Source organism: Littorina saxatilis, linkage group LG17 (genome assembly GCF_037325665.1).
Source record: "Littorina saxatilis isolate snail1 linkage group LG17, US_GU_Lsax_2.0, whole genome shotgun sequence".
Taxonomy (NCBI): domain Eukaryota; kingdom Metazoa; phylum Mollusca; class Gastropoda; order Littorinimorpha; family Littorinidae; genus Littorina; species Littorina saxatilis.
In genome coordinates, this window is record NC_090261.1 from 17,293,092 (window position 1) to 17,320,850 (window position 27,759).

Below are 27,759 nucleotides of genomic sequence, written 5' to 3' on the forward strand. Positions count from 1 at the left end.
ACGATATTCATGGCGAAATGAAGGATTCCCTGACTGGAATAATTCAGACAGGATGTCGTTTACACTGTGAAAGGCCACAAACAGAAATCTTAAAGCTTCATACCGCTGCCTCATGCGTCCGTCGATTAATGTGCTCCTTCGATGAGAGGACACCTCCACAAATGTTTTGTTTTTAAAGGACACCTCTTGTTACTTGTTGCAGGTCTATAAGTGAATAAAAGAACACCCCAAATAATGGACACCCTCTCCCATCTCAGTGTTAGTTCACGAACCTAACCAAAAGTATCCCTGTCAACAAAGAACACCTCTATGAAGGGAGATTTTTGGCTGGTCCTAAGAGTGTTATCCAACGACAAATTCCCTTCAATTATATTTGTGGCCGAGCGAAGATGACAACACTGATGATCTTTTATCAGTGAGAGAAGGGACATGCAATCCTGCAGTACAGAGCACCTATACTCGCCTCTCACCATGCTACCCCCCCCCCCCCCCCCCAACCAACCCGCCACAGTGTCTCTCCCCACAGACCATGAACTCCCATGAGCCACTCTCGACATACTTCACCCAATTTCCCCTAAGCTCAAGAACAAATAAACAAACAAACAAACAAACAGACAATCATTAGAACACAACTTAATAAACATGACAGCGTTATTTTCTCTTGACAGCTCCGCCGGCCTTGGTGGCGCCTTTCTTGGGCTTGGACAGCAGACGACCCGCGGGGCTGGGTGATTTGCTTCCGGTTCGTTTCCCCTTCTTTCGCTCTACTTCCGCCACGTGCAGCCGGAAGTTGGGGAAGAGGTCGGTGCTGCCCTCTAGCAGCGCCTTGTAGGTGAACTGGGGCGGGGTGGGGGTGGAGCGGGTGTCTATGGAAATGTTGTCGTCTGCGATGGGGTCTTTCTGCACCAGGATGTAGGTGGCGTGAGTGGAGAGGTAGTTGGAGGCGTACTCGTTCTTGTGCACGTCCAGCTCCTTCACCAGACCTGCGTGAACATGATACAATACAATACAATACAATACAATACAACTTTACTGTCTGATTGGGGGTACCTATATGTTTTCTTTTGGCACATCGCATAAAATAAATAAACATGGTAAATATTGAATCACATTTCAAAATAAAAGGTAGAACGTGGTACAGAAATGATGACTCTGACACTTGAGACACTGGACAGAGCCTTTCCTGCAACACACCTGGACCCACGTCTTCACAGATGGTTCCACTGAGAGGGCAGCGAAAAATGGGGGAGGAGGCGTATACATTCGTTTCCCCTGTGGAAGTTGCGTCACCAAATCGATCCTAACTGGCCAGCTCTCTACACACGTCAGGGCCGAAGCCTGTGCTCTCCTCGAAGCAGTCAGCACACTCACCAAGTCTGAGAGTACTTCCCAGTCCACCGTCTTCCTGGCGGACTGCAGATCTCTGCTCCAGAGCCTACAAGGAAACAACTACAGAAACCAACTGCTGCAAGACATCAGAAGAGAGCTCCATCAACTCAGCTCCAGAACAACCATAGCCCTACAGTGGATACCCTCTCACTGCGGAGTCAGTGTATGCACATGAAAAGGCATACATGCTCTCCAAAGTACGGAGCAGTATGAACCATACAGACCACCCAGTGTCCCAGCATTAACTAAAGTCCATCCTGAAGAGATGTTACAACACTTGAACAGTGGAAGGACCGCCAAGGCATCAACTCAGAAGATGGCGACATCGAACGCCTCACGAGAGCACAACAGGTTATCATCTTCAGGCTGCAGAACGGTCACTGACGGCTCCTAGCTCACCTCTACAGAATAAAAATCTCAGGCAGGCGGAGCCCAGAACATGTCCTCCAGACATGCCCAACCTTTGCGGACCTGAGAAACGAGTTCTGGTCAGAGATGGTGGACCTGAAGGAGAAGCTGTGGGATCCGGCAACGTTCCAATGGTGAACTGCAGACTTCGTCTCATCAACAACCTTGACAGTCTAGCATGGCGACGGGAACGCAGACCGTGGAAGAAGAAGACCCCCCCCCCCCCCACCTTTTAATACCATCACAAAATATCGGAGACAATCAGGTTTTAAAAGGTAGAGAATGTAAAACTGGAGGTGGAGCTACATCAACAGACGTTACGAACAAACAACAAATCTAAAATAAAAGCAAGGTCTTGGGCAAAGGGATGTTGTCAATCTGTATATAGTAGCTACATGTATAAGTAATCCACTGGTGGCACTGATACGGTTAGGCCGTATATTAGCTTATGTAACTTAAAATCGCGTTTCTTTAGACCCTGCTATAGTTCTTGTCGTGTGTGCTTTGTTGCTGGACCATGTTAACACGGAGGTCCAGCGGGCACAACTGCACAACTGACCCCACTGACTCATCTGAACCTGTAGGCCGAGCTTATCAAGTTTAGAGCGTGTGTGTGTGTGTGTGTGTGTGTGTGTGTGTGTGTGTGTGTGTGGGGGGGTTACAACGCATGATTACATTGAGGTTCACGATGCTGAAAGACTGGTGTCAGAGGTTTTACTGACTTCAGGACAAAAGAATCCGTCTCAGTTCCTCTCCCCAGTTCCTACCCCCGCCCTAGGTGGCTTTACGCTCTCTCATCCGTTTGGACACCTTAATTAGGGGAAGGGCTCCTAATATGGACCGGCTCCTAATATGGACCACCTTCTTTTCTGACAAACTAACGGCGCTAAAGCGCTCAAAAAAGTTTTATTCGCAGTATTCACCCTCTCTGGATAACTTGCACATGTCAAAACAGTTGCAGAAACAAAAATCTCAAAACCGTTAGGCTTTTTCTCTTTTTTACATTTAGTCAAGTTTTGACTAAATGTTTTAACGTAGAGGGGGGAATCGAGACGAGGGTCGTGGTGTATGTGCGTGTGTGTGTCTGTGTGTGTGTGTGTGTGTGTGTAGAGCGATTCAGACTAAACTACTGGACCGATCTTTATGAAATTTGACATGAGAGTTCCTGGGTATGAAATCCCCGAACGTTTTTTTCATTTTTTTGATAAATGTCTTTGATGACGTCATATCCGGCTTTTCGTGAAAGTTGAGGCGGCACTGTCACGCCCTCATTTTTCAATCAAATTGGTTGAAATTTTGGTCAAGTAATCTTCGACAAAGCCCGGACTTCGGTATTGCATTTCAGCTTGGTGGCTTAAAAATTAATTAATGACTTTGGTCATTAAAAATCTGAAAATTGTAACAAAAAATAAAAAATTATAAAACGATCCAAATTTACGTTCATCTTATTCTCCATCATTTTCTGATTCCAAAAACATATAAATATGTTATATTTGGATTAAAAACAAGCTCTGAAAATTAAATATATACAAATTATTATCAAAATTAAATTGTCCAAATCAATTTAAAAACACTTTCATCTTATTCCTTGTCGGTTCCTGATTCCAAAAACATATAGATATGATATGTTTCGATTAAAAACATGCTCAGAAAGTTAAAACAAAGAGAGGTACAGAAAAGCGTGCTATCCTTCTTAGCGCAACTACTACCCCGCTCTTCATGTCAATTTCACTGCCTTTGCCACGAGCGGTGGACTGACGATGCTACGAGTATACGGTCTTGCTGAAAAATGGCATTGCGTTCAGTTTCATTCTGTGAGTTCGACAGCTACTTGACTAAATGTTGTATTTTCGCCTTACGCGACTTGTTTTCACTTTAGGCAGCGTTCACTCTAAATTTGCCGCCTAAAACGGACTCGTTTCTGCCCACAGCCAAAGCTTTTATCACACAAAAATTGCTATATATGACAGCTAAAACAGTATTTGTTACATTTTAGCAGTGTTGACCCCGAGTTTAACTCTAATTAGGCCTAACGGTTAACCTAAGAGAGAAGGACTACCAAACACAAAATGAAACTTCTTCACAAGAAAACAAGCTAGTTATTAGCATGAAACAAAAAGTGGTCCATATTAGGAGCCCCTGCCGCACCGACAGACCCGTGGTCTAGTAAATGAAGGGGGACTTACAGGCACGGTAGTGCATGACAGTTTGTGCAATAGATGTACGATATATTACCAGGCCTCCCTGCTAATAACGCCTAGCCCCCAGTCACCAAACTAGTCCATCCCGGGTAGGACTAGAAATCAAAGAGATTGTGATCCCTTGGTACATTATCGAAGCGTTGATCAAGGTTGGGGTATTACCTTTGTCGGTTTGGCAGCCCACATCACGAATATTGGACACCGTCAGTAAAGCAGGAATGAAAACTGGCTGAAGACTTTCAGCGTTAGTATACAACACATGCATATAGCCCAACAACACACACACACACACACACACACACACACACACACACACACTACCCTTTCTTACCAAACGGCTGTGATCTCGTTTGTTTCTCACGGTAAGGAAGTAAGAACACACATCTCACACGTACATGAAAGGCTTCAACATTTCATTTTCTTTCTACACGTTCCACGCAAAACAAGCAATCGGTCGAGAGGTTCTCCTTCTTGTTATCGGGTTCAGCTAAAAGCGTTTACATGTTTGACGTCGCGGCTTATGCTTTTTCTTCGGTAAACAGGGCAATAATTCAATGGTGCGTAATGCAAACGCTTTGTGTTGACTCTAAAAATGGGCACAGCCTACCCCCAACCAGCACTAGCGCCGCAATCAATTTTTCGATTACAAATCATCGTGATACAAAATGTTCAAGTGTTTTGGTTATGATATCGGTATCACTCTCAGTATCGCATCCGATGGGCCATCTGCCGACTGTTTCACTTAGTTACAGCAAGAAAAAGAGTACTTTTACAGCAAGAAAAAGAGTACTTTTACAGCAAGAAAAAGAGTACTTTTACAGCAAGAAAAAGAGTACTTTTACAGCAAGAAAAAGAGTACAAACACTTATGTCTACAAAACTACAGTTGTATTGTTACTACAATCTTATTTAATCTTTACCCCCAAGTCTACATGTCTAATTTCGATATCGATTTTGAAACAGTTCGTTCGCGGACAAAGTGTCTTCTGAAGAATGAGGTCAACTCCAGGTAAAAGAATCGGGACACTCTTTTGCAGATTCGTCAGTTTAAGGTAGGCGTCTTAGGGAAAGTTTACTGACCCCTTGAATCCCCCAGCCGTTCTGGTAACGAAAATGCAAATTTCACCCGGAACAACGACCAGTCTGTTTGTGGTTCAAAGGCACCTGGGTCTCACGAGGCATGTAAACATTCGTGGCACGATCAACGCAGGGGCCGTATTTAATGTCTGCTCAACATGCATCAGTCGAAGTCACTTAAAGGGGTATGCACAATAACCCCTGAAGCAGCTGTTTACTCAAATGTCATACACTAAAAAAAAAATGCAAGATGTTAATTGTCCGCATGTATGACACAATTGTAAGTCACATTCCATGTTATGCAGTGGGCGAGTTGTGAATGACATGACTTAAAAAGACATCTAAGGTTCTGTTGAATATCACATGTACTATCGTTAAAAATCAACAACAGGATTTCAACACTGTTCCACCAGTTAGAGGCAGATTACAAGAAATAAATATCCTTTTTTACCGAGTCTGATTCAAATGATTTTGAAGTGGCCAAGGACAATCCTTTAGTGCTGGGCTCACTCAAAGCCTTCCCGTGATGCATCCGGTGAAACCTTTCTCTTCCTGCTGTGTAACAAGCAAAATCTCATCGAGAAACTTTGAATTATTTTAGCCCAGACTCGCACTCACACTCTTTTCACAACTAAAAGTTCTTCTTGTCTATGATACTTTTATCAGAAGCATTCGAGCTGATTTCAATACTATTCTATTGTTTAAACCTGTGTTTTGCTTATATCTATAGAGAATGCCCCTTTAAGGTAGGCAGTAGAAGTGACTCCACTACTACTGTTGTACCGCATGAAAAAAAGCCTCAGCAGGACGTGACGTGATAACTATAAACTCTACTCTGCTAATAAATTCCACAATGAGGGCTGCCATCACAGAGCGTTCTTTTTAACGGGCATGAAATCAGTTGTATTTCACACAAAGGTGTGAAGCAGCGTGTTTCACACGCAACGCAACACGCATGTCCCGGAGTAACGTGCCAGGTATCCCGCACTGCGGACACTTCAGGGGTACCACAAGTACTACACCTGTGTGCTGAAGGTCATGAGAAAACAGATCATTTATGACTGCTTAGATCAAAGGAGAAGAAGACAAAAAAGTGTGAGTCGTAAAAGTTTGTTATTGAACCGCAGAAAGGTATAGGGTTACAGTCATGGTGGCACTTGTTTTGCTGCACAGTAGACCCCCCCCCCCCCCCCTCGTTTTAAGACGTCCAAAAATATGCGAAAGTCAGGTCTCAAATTGAGGAATGTTAAAGTGTAGGTTAATTTACACAGGTTATCAACAGGAAATGTGAATAAGAAAGGTCCCCGAATACCGATTGTATGAATATAGAGGCTATTCCTTGAGCTTTTTCCTTTCAGCACCAGTAAACTTGATCTTCAGTTATGAACACAGGCACAGAAAATGCGTTGTGCGGTCCGTGTTTTTTACAACCATATGCACTCAGAGCGAGGTGAATCGGAAAATGAGGAATCGTATTCTCAATACACAAGGTCTCGATACACAGCTATCGAAACGGAAAGGACGAGTTTTTTTTTTTTTTTTTTTTTTTGCAGGCCCCAAAACTGGCGTGAATAGTGTCAAGTAGATTTATATCGTTGTCCGCCATTTCGAAGCGAATATGATCCACAATTATGTGCAGGTGGTGTTTTACGCTAGTGCTTGCTTGTTTGGTTCCTGCACTTAATAGAATGTGGACTGACACAAAATCCCTCCCCTCCACCATTTCAAACAACACTTCCCACCGTCCTCCCTCCCTCACCCTCTCCCCCCCCCAACACCCACACTACGAAATTAATTCATAAAGAATTGTGCACACAGAGCACCAAGGCTGTTTATTTTTGGTATGTAACCAAGTGACCAAGTCTTATCCCATGTAAAAGCCTGGTCAGGTGTGAGAAGGAACAGTAACGAGAGCAATGCTGACGGAAAAGGGTGCTCATTTTTGGTCACATTCGATTTTCCTCTCGAATCGATGTCCTCCTGGAATGGCTGACGTCAATGCCAATTGATTGATCAGGGAAAAGGCTATCAATCGTTTGCCAGGAGAAGAGTGAAATCTTAAGACTTGACACTGCAGAACTAGCACGCTGCAAAACTGCCTCTGCTCATTTTGGGTACGGGTGGGTTTCATGGGTGTTAACAACCTTGCGTGAAACGAGTGCACTATTGTCAATGGGAGGCTATTGTGACACCACGTACAGCACCCACGGCACCCACAGAAAGACTGAGGAGTGGGTTGTATAAGATCACTGAAGTATATAATATCACACCTCTTTGTCAAACGTAAGGCTCGGTGACCATTTCTATTACATTCTTGTCATGCAGAGTGTCTATACATCCGCATGTACGAACATGTTTACTCGTATGTGTATATATGTCATATATAAGTCACGAAATTGACAAATTCATTGAATCAGTAAAATGTTTGCCCGTTTGGCGTACTCGGCAAAACACTGCCCATTTCGCGAAATCGGCAACGTTTTGCCAAAAATACGTTGACTTCTAAAATCTGCTCATCTCGCAAAATCGGTAGCCAATTTTGGGTTTTACAGTTCACAAACGCCTTGGGTATCGCCACACCTAGACAGCTACATGTTGAATGGATATATATCGCAAAAATCGATACGTTTTGACAAGTTATGTCAAAAACAGACCAACACAGAACAGTCATACAAACCATAATAAGGAGCTAAAGCAATGCAAACTTGTGGCGTTTCTGGACAAATTTTAAGCATTGTACAAAAGTAAATCCAGGGGAGGTGTGTTGAAAAGTAGTCCTAGGTACCAGTGCCTGTGGCCTAACTTCTTGAGGCTCGACGAAGTCCGAGGTTGATTTGTGACCCTAACTTTACGGGTTAGTATGGCTGAAAAGGTACCCGACCAGTTCTCCAAGTGAGGTATTTGCCAGGAAGAGAAGCGATTGTAAGAGGTGTAGTACACCCTCTTATCGTGTTAGTGTGTATCCACTCTACCACTCGAGCGAGCATTTTCCCCATGGCTATAGACATTGGGAGTGCCTGCAAGTTCGTTGCAAGCCGCCCTTCCGCGTGAAAAGAAATACTTGGTCTGACTTTAACCTAAATAAGGATCGAGATCGCACACGTTTTGATGTAGGGGCAATTAGCCCACCAATAACTAGACACGAAGACGAACGGAGGAGGAGAACGACAAAGAGGAGGAGGAGAATGAAGACGATGACGACGATAACACTTGATCTGCGACGACGTTAATGATGACGACGACAGCAACAACTAAACTGTGGTTTAAAGATTGTAAGAGGTGTAGTTTTCCAAAATGGGCGAGTAAGCTTGGAGAATCAAAGTATGGAAGCGAACCGCCAGAGAGGACAACCCCCGACACAAAACTTTGGGGAACTGTGGAAGACCTGCGCCGAACCGGCTGCGAGTTCCTGCGTTCAGCAGGCCTGAGATTATAAGGACACAACCGTCGAACGCTGAAGAAGAAGAAGAAGGAAGCGAACCAAATTGTTCTTCAATTTTGTTTGTGGATGTTACAGAAATCCTCTTCTCTGCTGAATGTATCTCCCGTCCAGGCCAGTACCTTTTGTAACAGCGGGAACCCAAGAGTATCTGAACAGTTTAAAACAAAATCTCCCAATGGAAGGAAATGTTTACAAAAAATCCTTATTTGCATGTGCCTACAACATATCGATACATTCTTCAAAGTCTCTACACAGAAAAGGAATACTCTGTTCGGAGTATTTGCTTAGGCGTTTGATTGCCTGTTCAAAGGTGAAAGCCAACACAGAATGGCGGGCGGGGGTGGGGAGGAGGAAGGATCACAACCACAGGTACCAGAACTGAAGATAATAAGGGTGACCGATGGTGGTTTATATAGCATCCGAAGTCAAAAAGAGTCGGAACTGAATCGACAGCCGACACAATTTGATAGCGAACGCGGCAACAGACGGAAGTGTGTGGGAAGTTGCAAGAAGGCAATACAGATAGCAATTGATTGGTTGTCAAATGACTTGGCTCACATGACGCGCGAGAGACAGAGAATTATCAAAGGAATCAGAAGGGAATGAAACTACCTAACAACTTGTGACACTCAGTTTTCAACGTCAGTGGGCCTATGTGTGTTTATTTCTGCTCTCAATGGCGGAGTAAATTAGATCATCGATGCATCTAATTGCCTTCATCGATTAAGACGCCATTAACCACAGGACTAAGAATCAGTGAGGAAATCACGTGATGCCTTTTAGCTCTTTGACCTTGACACGTCACCGAGCAACACAAAGCCAATGTTTCAACCACACTGGCTCGTTCATTCCGCTCGTGTCACACAAAAGCCTTGCTCGATCGAACGTTTCGCCACCGATGTAGTAAAGCAGGGTCGTAAATATTCCCAGGCAAGGTAAAGGCAGCGTCCTTCCCATGCACACGCTCATAATCACCGCCACAGACACGTCAGGCTTTCACGTGCAATAGGTTCATCCTTCTCCTTTCAATTGGACAGACATCAAAACTCAACAGCGGAATTAATACTGATTTTTGCAGAATTAATCGAGCAGATTTACAAAGCTGCCACTGCATAACGCATTTAATTCAACACAAAATGCCCACTCTGCACAGGAGAGAGAGAGAGAGAAAGAGAGAGAGAGAGAGAAAGAGAGAGAGAGAGAGAGAGACAGACAGACAGACAGACGCGACAGGCAGACACAAAGAAATAGAAAGACAGCGGTTGTTTTACGTCATCGAATTTCCATCAGACCACTTCATGTCAGCCATGTGCAGTGACATGGCTCTTTCCCGTTGTTGACTAAATGAGTGTTGGGATAGTGATGTTGATTCAAGATATGCTGCGACTCCCTCAGACCTGGAATGTTAATTTAGCACAAGGGGGTCTTACCCCCTGCGTGGCGTTCAACTGATCAGCTGATAAAACAGTAGCATGCAAAGACAAGGAGACATGGATCGGGGGGGGGGGGGGGGGGGGGGGGGGGACATGAAGGAGATATGATCGAGAGAGGATCTCTGTCTCTCATGCGGCAGACAGATTGTAAGACTACAGCTGTACTGTGCCTTAAACCTCTATCCTTGTATTGAAGATCAGTCAGTCTTGAAAAAAATAAGATAATCTCTCTCCCAATGCATGTCCCTCTCTGTCTGTCTGCCTGCCTGCCTATATCTATATGTCTGTCTCTCCCCACTCTCTATATATATATCTCTCTCTCTCTCTTTCAATAGTCAAGTACAACTTGAAATATTTGGTCGCATTTTTACCAACTCAAAAAGGCAAAGCAGCGCATCCCGTCTCGATCTTTACCATTCAAGTCCTCCATATCCAATCAAGCGTAAATAATCAAAGCAGCATACAACGTGCTAACTGTCTTCACGGTCAGCTGGTGGCGTTTCTGCCGAGCTGTTAACAATTAACGCCATTAGACGGCTTAGCACTGCAGGTATAACGGACTTTTCCTCAATGCGTTTTCAGACTTTCCCTCTACTTCAGACAGCTCAGTAACTGATCCACAATGGTAGGGGAAGGGCTCCTAATATGGACCGGCTCCTAATATGGACCACCTCTTGATCTGACAAACTAACGGCGCTAGAGCGCTAAAAACAATTTCATTCGCTGTATTCACCCTCTCTGGATAACTTGCACATGTCAAAACAGTTGCAGAAACACAAACCTCAAAACCGTTAGCCTTTTTCTCTTTTTTTCACTTTTGGCAGCGTTCACTCTAAATTTGACGCCTAAAACGGACTCGTTTCTGTCCACAGCCAAAGCTTTTATCACACAACAATTGCTATATATGACAGCTAAGACCGTATTTGTAACATTTTAGCAGTTTTGACCCCGAGTTTCTACTGCAAACAAAAAATAATAGCAAAATCTCAAAGTATGTGTGAGTCCCCTAATATGGACCACCTTCAGCAAATCGAAGAAAATAAAAGCTAAAGGCTATTTTCATTAATTGATTAAGAAGCTTGCACTTATAACTTATAACTAGCCCTCAAGCTTTCAACAAAATATATCAAATTGTCTTCTTTTTGTGGAAGTTGATAATTTCACTTATTTTCACTCTGTTTTTGATATGCTTCTTTAGTTTCCTGGTGTGCTTCAAATAATGCTCTCATCAACCCGAAACAGATAAATCTAAAGCATATTTGAATTAGTCTGACATGCACACCAAGTTGTATCATGTTATTTTGAAGTATAGGGGGCTTTTGACAGTGATTCGTGAAGGCCGCTTCACTGGTCCATATTAGGAGCCTGGGCGCCTAATATGGACCCTTTGTGATTTTTTCTGTATTTAATTTTTGCTGAATGTCTATCAAAGCTATTTCACTCTAATTAGGCCTAACGGTTCACCTAAGAGAGAAGGACTACCAAACACAAAATGAAACTTCTTCGCAAAAAAACAAGCTAGTTATTAGCATGTCCGAACCTCCCCCCGTGTACACTACATTGGGTGTGCACGTTAAAGATCCCACGATTGACAAAAGGGTCTTTCCTGGCAAAATTGCTTAGGCACAGTTAATAATTGTCTACCTATACCCGTGTGACTTGGAATAATAGGCCGTGAAAGGTAAATATGCGCCGAAATGGCTGCAATCTACTGGCCGTATAAAATTTCATCTCACACGGCATCACTGCAGAGCGCCTAGAACTGTACCCACGGAATATGCGCGATATAAGACTCATTGATTGATTGATTGATTGATGAAACAAAAAGTGGTCCATATTAGGAGCCCTTCCCCTAAGGAACAATTCCTAAGATATTGGCCTTTGAGGAAATCCGTCTTTCGCGCGTTTTCGTTTCTCGGAGAGACTTGGTATTGTAGAACCCTTGAGACACTCCAATGACGGGCTCACAAAAGAAACGATAAGTTCCAGCGATACTTCATGTGTAAGCTCTCACAGTTCTTAAAGTGCTGTTTACATAGCAGACTTTCAACCAACTTTTCCCCAACTTTAGTTGGTTTGAAGCCGCCCCAAAGTCGCCGAGGCCAAGTCGGCGAAAAATCTGCCATGTAAACGGCCCCAACGATTTAGGTTCGATTCAGGACAGATTTAGCCACGACTCAAAAACTCAGTTGAGCGCTGCTCGACTCGACCGCGACTTGAAGCAGATTTTGGTGAGCTCTTCTCCTCTAACCAAGTTGATCCTCGTCATTACTGCAAGTCTGGCGAAAATCGCTGCTTAAAACTAGTTTGAGCGATTGCGCTGTTCACATGGGCAGCGATTTTGATTGGACCTGGCGCCGGCTAAAATCGCTTGGAAATGTGGGGGAAGTTGGTAGAAAGTGTGCCATGTGAACAGCGCTTTATACTCTTTACTTGCAACTTGTTCCTCATACCGACCCTTGACAGTTCAATGACCAAGACAGTTCAATGACCAAGACAGTTCAAAAAGAAGCGATAGGTTCCAGAGGTACTTCTGGCGTGAACTTCTTTTACAGCTTTCTCAAAAGCTGTTCTTCCTAGGACAGGATTGGCATTGAAACTCAGTGCAAGTGATTATAAACGCTGCTCTGGCATTCTCGTACTCAGGGATGGGTTAGTATATGAAATTAATCTCTCCTGTTCAGGATCTTCCCCGAATGAAAATTCTGGCGATATTTATCTTTTGGTTGTCGATTGTAACTGAGTGACAGCATGCTATATTTTGTTTTTCTGTTTGCAAAGACACATAAAAATAACCACTACAAACTATTTGAATGGAACAGCAAACACTACATGAAGCATAAACGTGACAGTCATTTTTACACCCCCGGTATAGGGGTGTGTATAGGTTTCACTCGATGTGTTTGTTTGTTTGTTTGTTTGTTTGTTTGTTTGTGTTCGCATATAGATCTCAAGAATGAACGGACCGATCGTCACCAAACTTGGTGAACAGGTTCTATACATTCCTGAGACGGTCCTTGCAAAAATTGGGACCAGTCAAACACACGGTTAGGGAGTTATTGGTGGATTAAGATTAAGAGTGACATATTAATGGTCAAAGGGAAATAACCTTCTCAGTTGGTGGCAGTGAGAATGGTTATTTCCCTTTGACCAACGGGGGTGTTTTTCCTACCTCGACGTACCCTTTCGCAATGGACCCTGTGTTTACGCGAATAAACATTCAGACTTCAGACTTCAGACTTCAGACTTCAGACTTCTGACTGTCTCTCTGTTTCTCTGTCTCTCTGTCTCTCTGTCTCTCTGTCTCTCTGTCTCTCTCTCTCTCTCTCTCTCTCTCTCTCTCTCTCTCTCTCTCTCTCTCTCTCCGCATGTAATAAAGTTCTGAGTTCTCTGACGGGGGTGTTTTTCCTACCTCGGAGGAATTTCTTGTTATCTTGGGAGAACCTTTTGTCACCAGGACTGTTCCATTTCTCTCTCTCTCTCTCTCTCTCTCTCTCTCTCTCTCTCTCTCTCTCTCTCTCTCTCTCTCTCTCTCTCTCCCTCTCTCTCTCTCTCTCTCTACATAGTCCTGTGAAATCTGTTTTTCTTCTGTTTTTCTTCTTCTTTTTTTGAATTTACGTGTATATATATGATTAGAGTAGTCCCTCTCTAGGCGAGGGCTGGTTAAAAAAAGTTCGTTTGTATTGCTTACCCTCGTAAAATAAAATTTGATTTGATTTGATTTGATTTGATTTGATCTCTCTCTCTCTCTCTCTCTCTCTCTCTCTCTCTCTCTCTCTCTCTCTCTCTCTCTCTCTCTCTCTCTCTCTCTCTCTCTCTCTCTCTCTCTCTCTCTCTCTCTCTCTCTCTCTCTCTCTCTTGTGTGAATTTTACCGTCGATCACTTTACATGTGTAACCTCAATTAACATGTTGCACGTTTCGCTTTTGATTTGTATGTTGCTTACTTTGTCATTTTGTTGTTTATGTTTATTTGCTTGTTTGCTTACTTGTTTGCTGGGTCGTTCGTTTAATTTGTTTATTTGTCATGTTGCTTTACTTGATTATCATTTAGTAGACATTTGTATTAGAAGTAAGGACCGGTTGTAAGAAAAAGGCGTCGCCTTAAACCTCTGTGCGTCCCAAGGACAGATTGTAAGAAAAGGCGTAGCCTTAACTCTTAATCCTTGTTTAATAAAGTTCAATTCAATTCAATTCTCTCGTCCTTTCTTTCTTCCTTTCTCCTCTCTTCCTTTCTCTCTCGTCCTTTATCTTTCTTCCTTTTTACATTTAGTCAAGTTTTGACTAAATGTTTTAACGTAGAGGGGGGAATCGAGACGAGGGTCGTGGTGTATGTGCGTGTGTGTGTCTGTCTGTCTGTCTGTGTGTGTGTGTGTGTGTAGAGCGATTCAGACTAAACTACTGGACCGATCTTTATGAAATTTGACATGAGAGTTCCTGGGTATGAAATCCCCGAACGTTTTTTTCATTTTTTTGATAAATGTCTTTGATGACGTCATATCCGGCTTTTCGTGAAAGTTGAGGCGGCACTGTCACGCCCTCATTTTTCAACCAAATTGGTTGAAATTTTGGTCAAGTAATCTTCGACGAAGCCCGGACTTCGGTATTGCATTTCAGCTTGGTGGCTTAAAAATTAATTAATGACTTTGGTCATTAAAAATCTGAAAATTGTAAAAAAAAAATAAAAATTTATAAAACGATCCAAATTTACGTTTATCTTATTCTCCATCATTTGCTGATTCCAAAAACATATAAATATGTTATATTTGGATTAAAAACAAGCTCTGAAAATTAAATATATAAAAATTATTATCAAAATTTTTTTTTCGAAATCAATTTAAAAACACTTTCATCTTATTCCTTGTCGGTTCCTGATTCCAAAAACATATAGATATGATATGTTTGGATTAAAAACACGCTCAGAAAGTTAAAACGAAGAGAGGTACAGAAAAGCGTGCTATCCTTCTCAGCGCAACTACTAACCCCGCTCTTCTTGTCAATTCCACGGGCACTGCCTTTGCCACGGGCGGTGGAGTGACGATGCTACGAGTATACGGTCTTGCTGCGTTGCGTTGCGTTCAGTTTCATTCTGTGAGTTCGACAGCTACTTGACTAAATGTTGTATTTTCGCCTTACGCGACTTGTTAAGTTGTTGTTGTTGTTGTTGTTGTTGCTGTTGCTGTTGCTGTTGCTGTTGCTGTTGCTGTTGTTGTTGTTGTTGTTGCTGTTGTTATCATGGTCGTTGTTCTCTCTTCCTTTCTCTCTCGTCTTTTCTCTTTCTTCCTTTCTCTCTTTTCCTTTCTCTTTCTTCCTTTTTATATTTAGTCAAGTTTTGACTAAATATTTTAACATCGAGGGGGAATCGAAACGAGGGTCGTGGTGTATGTGCGTGTGTGTGTGTCTGTGTGTGTGTGTGTGTGTGTGTGTAGAGCGATTCAGATTAAACTACTGGACCGATCTTTATGAAATTTGACATGAGAGTTTCTGGGTATGAAATCCCCGAACGTTTTTTTCATTTTTTTGATAAATGTCTTTGATGACGTCATATCCGGCTTTTCGTGAAAGTTGAGGCGGCACTGTCACGCCCTCATTTTTCAACCAAATTGGTTGAAAATTTGGTCAAGTAATCTTCGACGAAGCCCGGACTTCGGTATTGCATTTCAGCTTGGTGGCTTAAAAATTAATTAATGACTTTGGTCATTAAAAATCGGAAAATTGTAAAAAAAATTAAACATTTATAAAACGATCCAAATTTACGTTTATCTTATTCTCCATCATTTGCTGATTCCAAAAACATATAAATATGTTATATTCGGATTAAAAACAAGCTCTGAAAATTAAATATATAAAAATTATTATCAAAATTAAATTGTCCAAATCAATTTAAAAACACTTTCATCTTATTCCTTGTCGGTTCCTGATTCCAAAAACATATAGATATGATATGTTTGGATTAAAACACGCTCAGAAAGTTAAAACAAAGAGAGGTACAGAAAAGCGTGCTATCCTTCTTAGCGCAACTTCTACCCCGCTCTTCTTGTCAATTTCACTGCCTTTGCCATGAGCGGTGGACTGACGATGCTACGAGTATACGGTCTTGCTGAAAAATGGCATTGCGTTCAGTTTCATTCTGTGAGTTCGACAGCTACTTGACTAAATATTGTATTTTCGCCTTACGCGACTTGTTCTCTCTTCCTTTCTCTCTCGTCCTTTATCTTTCTTCCTTTTTATATTTAGTCAAGTTTTGACTAAATATTTTAACGTAGAGGGGGGAATCGAGACGAGGGTCGTGGTGTATGTGTGTGTGTGTGTGTGTGTGTGTGTGGGTGTGTGTGTGTGTGTGTGTGTGTGTCTGTCTGTCTGTCTGTGTGTGTGTGTACAGCGATTCAGACTAAACTACTGGACCGATCTTTATGAAATTTGACATGAGAGTTCCTGGGTATGAAATCCCCATACGTTTTTTTCATTTTTTCAATAATGTCTTTGATGACGTCATATCCGGCTTTTCGTGAAAGTTGAGGCGGCACTGTCACGCTCTCATTTTTCAACCAAATTGGTTGAAATTTTGGTCAAGTAATTTTCGACGAAGGACGGGGTTTGGTATTGCATTTCAGCTTGGTGGCTTAAAAACTAATGAGTGAGTTTGGTCATTAAAAATCTGAAAATTGTAAAAAAAAAAATAAATTATAAAACGATCCAAATTTACGTACATCTTATTCTTTATCATTTTCTGATTCCAAAAATATATAAATATGTTATATTTGGATTAAAAACAAGCTCTGAAAATTAAAAATATAAAAATTATTATCAAAATTAAATTGCCCAAATCAATTTAAAAACACCTTCATCTTATTCCTTGTCGGTTCCTGATTCCAAAAACATATAGATATGATATGTTTGGATTAAAAACACGCTCAGAAAGTTAAAACGAAGAGAGGTACAGAAAAGCGTGCTATCCTTCTCAGCGCAAGTACTACTCCGCTCATCTTGTCAATTTCACTGCCTTTGCCATGAGCGGTGGACTGACGATGCTACGAGTATACGGTCTTGCTGCGTTGCATTGCGTTCAGTTTCATTCTGTGAGTTCGACAGCTACTTGACTAAATGTTGTATTTTCGCCTTACGCGACTTGTTCTCTCTTCCTTTCTCTCTCGTCTTTTCTCTTTCTTCCTTTCTCTCTCTTCCTTTCTTTTTTTCCTTTCTCTCTTCTTTTCTCTCTTTTCCTTTCTCTTTCTTCCTCTCTTTCTTTCTCCATCGCTCTCCTCCTCTCCAACTCCATCTCTATCTTTCTTCTCTCTCTAACTCTTCCTTTCTCTCTCTCCCTTTCTCTCTCTTCCTTTCTCTCTCTCCCTCTATTTATTTCTCTCTCGCCCCCCCTCTCTTCCCTTTCTCTCTGTTCGTCTCTCTTTTCCTCTCTCTCTCCCTCTCTCTCTCTCGCTATCCACCCCTCTCTCTCGCTTTCTCATTATTCAAATGCATTTTGAAATGTATTTTTAATTGTTTGACATGTTAATTATGTAAATTGTATTGTAGTTAACTTAACTTCTATTTCTTCTTGTTATTAATCGAGTTACCCTCAATGGGCGAGGGCCGGATGAAAAAAAAGCATGTTTACATTGCTTATTCTGGTACCCTCGATAAATAAAGTTCATTTCAATTCAATTCAATTTCTCTCCAACTCTCTCGTCCTTTCTCTCTGTCCTTTTTTTTTACTCTGCCTCTTTTACTTTCTCTCTCGCTCTCTCTTCCATTCTCTCTCTTCCTTCCTCTCTCTTCCCTTTTCCCTCTCCCACTCTTTCTCTCTTGCTCTCTTGTCCTCCCCCGCGTCTCTCTCTCTCTCTCTCTCTCTCTCTCTCTCTCTCTCTCTCTCTCTCTCTCTCTCTCTCTCTCTCTCTCTCTCTCTCTCTCTCTCTCTCTCTCTCTCTTCCTCTCTTTTTCTCCTTTTGTGCAGAGTTTGATTTGGGGTTGAGGAGCAAGTTCGTCGTGTCTCTAAGTCGATACAATTTGTGTTAATGAAATAGCTACTAGACCGCGTGATTAACCCGTTCTGCTGAAAAAAACAATGTATGAAACGAATTGATTGGTTTAAACAGTATTTTATTCATAAACAGACACATGATAATATAACAACATCATTAAAAAGGAGCACAACAAGTTTAAAACTTATGGTAAGTGCTCACATAAACATGCCAGAAATTTCATGGCGGAATATGATCAACGGATTGATTCTGTGTTGTGGAATCGATTTTTATTGTGCTAATAGCATTGGTAATATAATGGAGTGTTTAATTTTGTTTTGTTTTTTCTTCTAACAAATGTTGTGACAAAAATGTCGAACTGATCCTGAATTTCGTACTTAAAGTTATATCATTAGGATCTTGTTCCTTGTTCGCTCTCTAATGTCAGGTTTTTATTGGGGTTTTTTAAATCATGTTTTCGTTTTCAAGCGTTTGTCAGAGAAACTAAAGGGGGGAGTTTACGTCCTCTCAGAAACTATTTCTATTTGGGACAAGAGTTGGTGATACGCTAAGGGGCGTTTGTCAGTTTGAGTGCGCGTATTTTATCAGTTGTGTGGACTACACTACGAACAGGTGCACGACGTAAGACGCCATTTGACTGGCCGATTTACACTAACATTATTCATTTATTGTGTCATTATCAAAATGATCAAGTCAGATTAATCGGCTCTCAGATTTCAACATTAGTCGACAGGGGCGGATCAGTTGCTTTGTAAGGGGGGGTGCACTTTGAATCGAAAGTGAATGTGATGGGCGCGAAGCGCCCGAATTTGCTAGGGGGGTCCGGGGGCATGCCCCCCCGGAAACAAATTTGGCCCAAAGAAGCAAAATGGTGCCATCTGGTGCCATTTGAACTTAGAAATGGTCATAGAATCAGCTTTCCAAATTTTTTTATTTTTTTATTTTGCTGGAGGGGGGGTGCACCTGCACCCTGTGCACCCCCCCCCCCCCCCCCTCGTCCGCTCCTGGTCGACCTTCATGCAACAACTGATCACTGTGTTCTTGAGACCGAGGATAAGCCGAAGATCTTTACTCTCCTGGAGTCATGCCAGTTTGTAGACTTAATTATGCTCAAGGGCGGATCAATTCACTTTGGAGGGGGGGGGTTACAAAATGACTGCGAAGATACAAGTTGACGGCGCCGAAGGCGCCTAAGCCTCTAGGGGGGTCCGGGGGCATGCTCCCCCGGAAATTTTTTTATCCAAAGAAGCAAAATAGAGCTATCTGGTGCATCCTGAGCCAATAAATTACCTCTTTTTTGGGGGGGGTGGGGGGGGGGTACGTAACCCGTGTAACCCCCCCCCTCAGATCCGCCCTTGATGCTTCCTAAATTCATGTAAAGTTTGATCGTAAGCGGACTGGTCAAGTCTTTATATCTTCCAGTCTACATAAGTTAGTAAAATTCACAGACACCGACAGACAGACAGACGGACGGACGGAGGGACGGACGGACGGACGGACGGACGGACGGACGGACGGACGGACGGAGGGACGGACGGAAGGACGGACGGAGGGACGCACGGATGGACGGACAGACACACAGACAAAAATACACAGCAGGAAGTCAATCACTCAATGGTTCACGCGACCACCAAAGAATGTATACGTATAACTCCTAGCCAAAGTCTGTCTCACAGTCTGTAACTCCTATTCAAAGCAAGTTCAACTGAGGTCTGCATACTCGTATAACTCCCAGCCAAAGTATAATATATCGGTCATTCCTTCTTCGTCTTCCTCTGCGTTCATCGCCTGAAACTCCCACGTACACTTTGTGTTTTTTGCACGAGTGGGGTTTTACGTGTATGACCGGCCCCCCCCCCCCCCTCTACCCCGCCATTTAGGCAGCCATAAGTCACTTTCGGGGGATATAGGTCATTTCAAAAAACAATATATATCTGTCTATGCGCGCACACCAGCACACACATGTGCAATATAATCGCTTACAATGAGAAAGCCAATGGACAAGAAATGTAGGTTAGGCGGTGCAAATCAAAGAGAGATATTGAGACGGGGCTTATCTGCAATTGGCTGGTCTTGCTGTTAATCGGAAAAGGGATTACATGTATCTGCCACAAGAATGCTGCAAGGCGTGCATAAGCACTGTAATAACGCCTTTGTTACGGTCAAAAAACAATGATATAACAATCCATTGGCTAATCCCGTCAACGGGTAGATCAAAAAAATCTTTCTTTCTAGTCTCTCTCTCTCTCTCTTTCTTTCTCTCTCTCTCTTTCTCTTTCTCTCTTTCTCTTTCTCTCTCTCTCTCTCTCTCTCTCTCTCTCTCTCTCTCTCTCTCTCTCTCTCTCTCTCTCTCTCTCTCTTTCTCTCTCTCTTTAACGTCCCAATTCCAAGGATAGATCTCTTCAAATCAAGCTTAGCCTATTCTGGTAGCGTCCTGTGGAATTCTCTCCCGGAATTTGTGAGAGTCCCAATGAGTCTCAATACTTTCAAAAAACACCTTTCACTGTATTTAATGTTAAATTACGAAAAATCACACTGATGGAAGACTTCGTTTAGTTATATTTTCATTTGTCCAAAGCATCAGTGTTCATTATATCCACACAAAAACACTCAAAGCTTTAATAACACATTTACTCATGCATGTGTATTCAGCATTGTTTTCACTACGTTACATATACGACGCTTTATATTTGTGTATAATATGTAATGTGTAAATATTCATATGTTGTTGTTTTTCTCTACCTTTTTTTCTACGTTAATATCCGTGTAAATATGTGATTAGATTAGTCCCCTCTCTGGGCGAGGGCTGGTTGAAAAAAAGCTCGTTGTATTGCTTATGCCACAACCCTCGAAAAATAAAATTTGATTTGATTTGATTTGATCTCTCTCGCTCTCGCTCTATCTCAGTCTTGAGTCCCAATTAGTCTCAATAGTTTCAAAAACACCTTTCACTGTATTTAATGTTAAATTTCGAAAAGTCACAGTGATGGAAGACTTCGTTCAATATTATTTTCATATTTGTCCAAAGCATCAGTGTTCATTATATAAAAAAAACACTCAAAGTGTTGATAACACATTTGCTCATGCATATTTATTCAGCATTGTTCTCACTACGTTACATATATGACGCTTAATATTTGCGTATAATCTTTAATGTGTAAATATTCATATGTTGTTTTTCTCTATTTTTTTTTCTTCATGAATGTCCGTGTAAATATGTAATTAGGTTAGTCACCTCTCTGGGCGAGGGCTGGTGGACAAAAATCTCGTTGTATTGCTTATGCCACAACCCTCGAAAAATAAAATTTGATTTGATTTGATTTGATTTCATCATCTCTCTCTGCAAACACTCCCCCCCTGCCTCCCCTTCCTCTCATTCTGGTATGTGTGTACCCTCACAAGCACCCTACTCTGTCTCATTTCATATTTACAAAGGACATATTCGCTTTTTAATTTTGAGTCAATAGCAGGGACTGTGGCGTGCACTGACACGCGCTCGCTCGTGTGTGTGTGTGTGTGTGTGTGTACGTTCTCACGTTGCGTGCGTGCGTTCATGCCGTGCACGTGTACGTGCGTGTGTTTTCAGCATACACTTTTCTGTTCATAAACCCTCACCTGTCTCGTCGGAGAGATCCAGTATGAGGTTGGTGTTGCCGTAACCAGTCCGTCTCTTGATGCTGGTGAGCAAGTTTATCACAGCGCAGCTGGGGTTGCACAGCAGTGACTCGTTCTGGCCGTATTTCACGATGATGAACATGATGGCGCCTTGATGCCTTGTGTACAATATCCACACAATGAACACTCCACACAATTTGAAGAGAGAGCAAACGATGTCTTGACAACAAGCGCAAAAGAACGACTTACTGCAGTCTTGGTCGCGACGAGATAGACAGCTACGACGATAAAGTCAAGACTTGCACCTCGCTTGGCAGTGGTTATCGGTTATCAGGAGTGATAACACAAGTCAGTCAGTGCTGGTCGTGACCCATTGTGTTCGTCCAAACAAAACGCAGAGGGAGAAGTGAGCTTAACAATATTGCACAGTTCTATGGATCCATGGAAGACCTCGAACACAAACTCTGTACATGTACTCCAAAATGAAGTTGTCCGCTCCCTGAGATTGAATGCGAAGAAATAATGATGATGCTCACAACACAATGAGGTCAAGTCTGTTGGCAGTTGGAACACTTTATGGTCCAGTCTGTTTGTAGCTCTGGCACCTGGCGGTTTAGTCTAAAAGTTCACTGCAAGGTGGTGCCATCCGTTTGGAACACTTTGTGGTCTGTTGGTGACTGCTACACTGGGTATGGGCCAACCTAAAATAAACAAGTGTTAACAGTGGTCATGACAATCACAAGATAAAGTATTCGTGAACTGCAGTGTCCGATTCAAAGATCAAACATGCACTGTTGTTGACCGCAACACTGTGACTGTTAACTGACACACAAACGTTAGGCTAAACAGGGACCATCACAGTTAGAACATGTGCAGCAAGAAGGGATCCGTAGCTTTACCCCCCCCCCCATACACACACACACACACACACACACACACACACACACATCTCCAACCCCAATGACAGTCACAGTTTAAGTCATTTACAATACTGAGTTGATGTATACTGTTAGTGAGCATACATTCGTAAAACTGTCAAATCATAAAAGTCAGTATTGATAAAACAACAACTCTCAAAGAAAGTCTTACGGCGCCTGTTGGCAGCCGTAAAACACACGCGATTTTTTTCAGTGAACAACTCCTCATTGGATAGGTTATTCTGGTGGTCTGGTATATGACTACCTGGGATTACCTGGGAACAAAAGTTAGTATGTATTTGTTCTAGGAATCGCACCAGATTCAGTCTACATATTGCACTTGTCACAGGTCTCTTTTCTAACGGACCGGAATCAGTCCTTGCTACCGCGTAGTCATGTCAGTTACTGACGGACCCACACATCACACACAAGAGCACATAACATACGACGGTATACAGGCATGAGACCAAGGGTAGGGCGGATAGTGGCGAGAGGTGAAAGGCCCGGCAGGAGTATATAAGGAGCCTGACCTTCTGCGTTGGCAAATCATTTCAAACCTCTTGCAGGCAACCAACAAATACTGCTCCTACATTTTCTTTAATATCTCGGTTAAGCATGAGTTATGGTGTCAGATTCTTTGTTCACACAGCTGGTTTTCACACATTTACCGCCCTATGCGCTTAGATAAGGTTAATTCTCCATAATAAAGAAGATATTTGTAAACAAACATTTCAATGGGGATCTTGTTCAAAGAAAAGGGCGGAGTCAACACTCTTCGACGTCACAGATTTACACCATGCGTTCCAAAAATAGCAAAACACGTGGCATGCGGCAATTTGGTTCCAGAGCATGCTGTCTCAGGTGCATGTGTATTTGTTACATCGGATATGAAGAAAGAAATGCAACTAACCTTTACCACCATTTGTGGCCTTGATAGGGTATTCCTGTGGGGTTGGGATAAAGCTCTCTCACTAATTTGAGCACACAGTCGGGCATCATTTCTCGGTTAATGTTTACCCGTGTTGGATTGTCTTGATGTAAGGAAGACGTCTTTTTCGCTAAGTACAATGCACAATTCCAAGCACCGCGTCGGTCTAGCATGGACCAATACTTCTTGTAGAGTACTTTTCTAACGCCGGAATTCCTGCGGTGTGGCAATTGGCCTGTACCTAGCCACCTCTGGCGATGATTTGTCACACAAGGGCTGCAAAAACAAAAGGCACACTGCACTGGCCTACCCCAGAGGAGAGCCCTGTACTAGGACCCGTGTCTCCGCTTTCACCATCGCCTCCAGGATCAGATAACCACGTCTGCACCCTAACGGTACTACACACACGAGAGACAGCCTCTGTATCGAGGTCACACCACTCTTTGGTCACACGATGATGGCCCAGCACCTCTTGGTACACAAGTCGAATCTTTTATTACACACCTTCGAGTTTCAAATGGCCACTGATTCTCAGTAAATAGTCTCCTTATTGCGTTCTCCTGGTCACTGTTAATGTTGAGAAGTGTTAAATCAAATTTCGCCATTTATTTCCACAGACAGAAAGAGATGTCAGTGCAATACAGCTTACAGACCGCAGCCTAGCCCTTACTAAGTTACTATCACCGTCGGATGTTGGAATGGGAAACACTCAGGTCTTCCCGCCTTCGAGCTTCATCTGTCGACAACACTGATTGTGTTAGAGGCTCTCGCTGGGTGGCATAACAGACCTTGTCCCAAAGTATGCGTATACACTACGCAGATTATCACCGTTGACTTCGTCTACATGGTCCCGCTAACTATAATTACTGTCCCCGACAGTGCCTCACAGGATGGGCAAGTTTACTTTCAAAACAGGAAGGGGTAATCTAAACTCGGTTTGTTCTAAGTGGACATGGGAAACAACGGGACTCGGATCTTGGGTCGCCCCTGGCAACACAAATGGAAGAATCCAGGATATGCAAATGGTCTTCTGCAGTTTATTCCAAGGTGGTAGGGGGTTGAAAGGGGGAACGAACGGGAGGGGGGAGGGGGCAGTGGTCGGTGGAGCTACTTTACTAAGACTGCAGCAATGGACTGGTGATGTGAAATCATCACCCACACATTTCGAGGTACCCTCCCCCCTCACCATTGGGTTCACAAGCCTGTTTTTGTCCTTGGTCAGTTTGAAAATGATTGGTTTGTTCAAGTATTCCGCCAAAAAAATGCGCCAAGATTTCCCTCCTCATTTTAGTGGTGTTTGACGCTTGCCCCACTCACTTAGTCAGAGTCTGATGCAAAAATTGACTCGAGAATTCTGTTCATTGACGTTGTGACGTACTAAACTTGTTTATTGTTCGCGGTTTTGGCTGATTCTGTGTTGCAATATCAGCGAAAGTACCATTATAGCGGTGACTGAGTTACAGCAACTAAGACTAAGTTTCCTTTTGTTCGTTTGACTAGCCTGACATCTACAGCCTTGACATTGTTATTCTGTTTTTCTCTGTGTGACTGATTTCTTTGACACAAAGGTTCTCTGTGTGAAAGTTCAATTGTATTGTAAATATAAACAAGATACGCAATTAATATGCAAGATATCACAAATGTTCAGTAACGAAAATATGTGAAAAACTCTGAAGAAGCTGTTAAAAGAAGAAATGCTGCTCGCACAGACAGAAAGCCAGATGGTAAAATTCAGTTTAGCGGTGAGAGAGAGGAAATTGATCTTAATTACGCCCAAGTTCAAAAGGTTAAAACATTTTTGGGAGAAGGAAATCCAAACAAAGTGACAAACAAAGAGCTTGTGGACACTATCTTGCGCTTTTTTATTGACAAAAACATTGAAGCTGATTTCATTAGAGCGCCCTGATGCCCCTGCGTCCCCAGTGCACTTTGGCCTGTTCGTGTTTACATCGCGTGCCACGCGTTGTGCTATTTTTGCTAAGCCCCGCCCCTTTTTCTGTTGCATTATGGGAGAGGCCGGATTGGCCGTGACGTGTTGAAGGGACGGGGAATGTTTGCAGTACCGTGTGCCGGGCTGTGAGCAGTGCCCGCCAATGTTTAGCTCAGGCACCGTCGCGGCAGACGCGCCTTAGTTCTATGCAGGAAAATGCAGCGCGCTATTCTGGCCATCTGGCCAACTGTCGTCCTCGTCTGTAAGGCAGACTGGTACCAAGAGGTGTAAGTTACGCCCGCCTTCAGGCTCAGGCATTTTCAAACGCTCGACTCAAGACTATATAATCAACGCCCGAGTCCAGCTCAACGTGAAGCCAGCGATCACAAAAAGGGGTCTGCGTCACCCAAGACGAGTCTCAGATAACACCACGGACCGGTTCATTGAGAAAACGAGACCGAAATTCCGTAATGGTATCCAGGCGATCCCTCGAAACACAATTACTGGTAATCGATGTTTTGAATGAGCTCGTCAGCTCTGACGAAATAAGAACCGTTTACAGGCCTGCAATCTGGAATCACTGAATTCCTCTTCTGTGTTTTACGCCTGACACACACACACGCGCACACACACACACACACACACACACACACACACCGGGCTCACACACACACACACACACACACACACACACACACACACACACACACACACACACACACACACATACACACACACAAGAAGTGGTAGTTAAAATTCGTTTTAGTCTTACGCATACATGTAAAAACTGTTGCTAATTTTTTTTTTTAAACACACACACACAAACCTGCGTGTCATTCACATTTCAGATGCAATAAAAACAAGTCGCGTAAGGCAATAATACAACATTTAGTCAAGCTGTCGAACTCACAGAATGTAACTGAACGCACTGCATTTTTTCAGCAAATCCGTATACTCGTAGCATCGTCAGTCCAACACTCGTGGCAAAGGCAATGAAATTGACAATCCAGAATAGCTAGTGGTTGCGCTGAGCAGGATAACACGCTTTTCTGTATCTCTATTCTTTTTAACTTTCTGAGCTTGTTTTTAAACCAAACATATCATATCTATATGTTTTTAGAATCAGGAACCGACAAGGAATAAGATGAAATTGTTTTGAAATCGATTTGGGAAATTTAGTTTTAATCATAATTTTCATATTTTTTAATTGTCAGAGCTGGTTTTAAATCCGAATATTACATATTTATATGTTTTTGGACTCCGAAAATAATGAAGAATATGATGAAATTATTTTTGGATCGTTTTATTAAAAAAAATATTTAAATTACAATTTTCCGATTTTTAATGACCAAAGTCATTAATTAATTTGTAAGCCTCCAAGCTGAAATGCAATACCAAAGTCCTGCCTTCGTCGAAGATTGCTTGGCTAGAATTTCATTGAAAAATGAGGGTGTGACAGCGTGCCGCCTCAACTTTTACAAAAAGCCGGATATGACGTCATCAAAGACATTTATCGAAAAAATGCAAAAAAGTTTGGGGATATCATTCTCAGGAACTCTCATATTAAATTTCATAAAGATCGGTCCAGTAGTTTTCTCTGAATCGCTCTACACACACACTGACAGAGACACAGACACACACACACACACACACACACAGACACCACGACCCTCGTCTCGAGTTCCCCCTCTATGCTAAAACATTTAGTCAAAACTTAACTAAATGTAAAAACTGGACACGCGAATAGCCGAATGAACAGTTGTAATAAAGAAAACAATTACTGACTTTGCGCAGACAAACTATGCATGCACAGACGAACATTTCTTATACATGAATAAACTGACTTACGCTTGAAAGTTGTCTCCAATAAATCGGTCCTCTCTCTTCAAATAACTTTTAAATTATGATACACAAACGGGACAAAATACAACAACCAGAGAAAAACCAGACACATCTAGACACACAGACACACACACACAGACACACACACACACACACACACACACACTCGCACACACAAAGACAAACCAACACACACAAATTCCAGTACCTAAGTATATACCTTATTTCCAGGAGACACAGAGGCATAACAAAGGGAGGTGTTGTCTCTCAGGCCGCCTCGACCAGTCCTCTTTCAGGCGAACCATACGACACTACCACACCACACTGCGTTCGCCTTGCACTCACAACTGTGACTGAGAGCTTCGAGATAGTGCCTTGGTCCGCTCGTTGGGACGTGAGTGCACAAGACCACAGGAGCTTGAAATGAAAATGCTTTTCAAGATGAACCGTACGACACCACAGGCATATGAAAAGCCGTTTGGCTCATAACACTGCCTTCGCATTTCAATCCAAAATGTAACTGAGAGTGAGCCCTCAAAGAGTGCACGCATGAATCTCACTCCATCGGCTGGTGTGGGACGTGAGTGTTACTGCGCACAGA

The 27,759-nt window shown here is 42.7% G+C and overlaps 1 protein-coding gene across 1 annotated transcript; it reads right to left on the minus strand.

Moving 5' to 3' along the window:
* Positions 1-485: 485 nt before the first annotated feature.
* On the minus strand, positions 486-27,523 carry LOC138952652 (uncharacterized). Its single transcript, XM_070324353.1, has 3 exons — positions 27,379-27,523; positions 21,542-22,242; positions 486-983 (listed from the first exon to the last, which is right to left on the minus strand). The coding sequence occupies exons 2-3, from the start codon at positions 21,681-21,683 to the stop codon at positions 652-654; spliced, it is 474 nt and encodes a 157-aa protein (XP_070180454.1). The 5' UTR covers positions 21,684-22,242; positions 27,379-27,523; the 3' UTR covers positions 486-651.
* Positions 27,524-27,759: the final 236 nt, after the last annotated feature.

What these genes read in the sequence shown, in the direction of transcription:
- LOC138952652 (XM_070324353.1), bottom strand. Translation starts at nt 21,683, where the DNA reads ATGTTCATCATCGTGAAATACGGCCAGAACGAGTCACTGCTGTGCAAC. An exon ending in GGATCTCTCCGACGAGACAG is followed by an intron (nt 984 to 21,541) that starts GTGAGGGTTTAT and finishes ATGTTCACGCAG; the next exon opens with GTCTGGTGAAGGAGCTGGAC.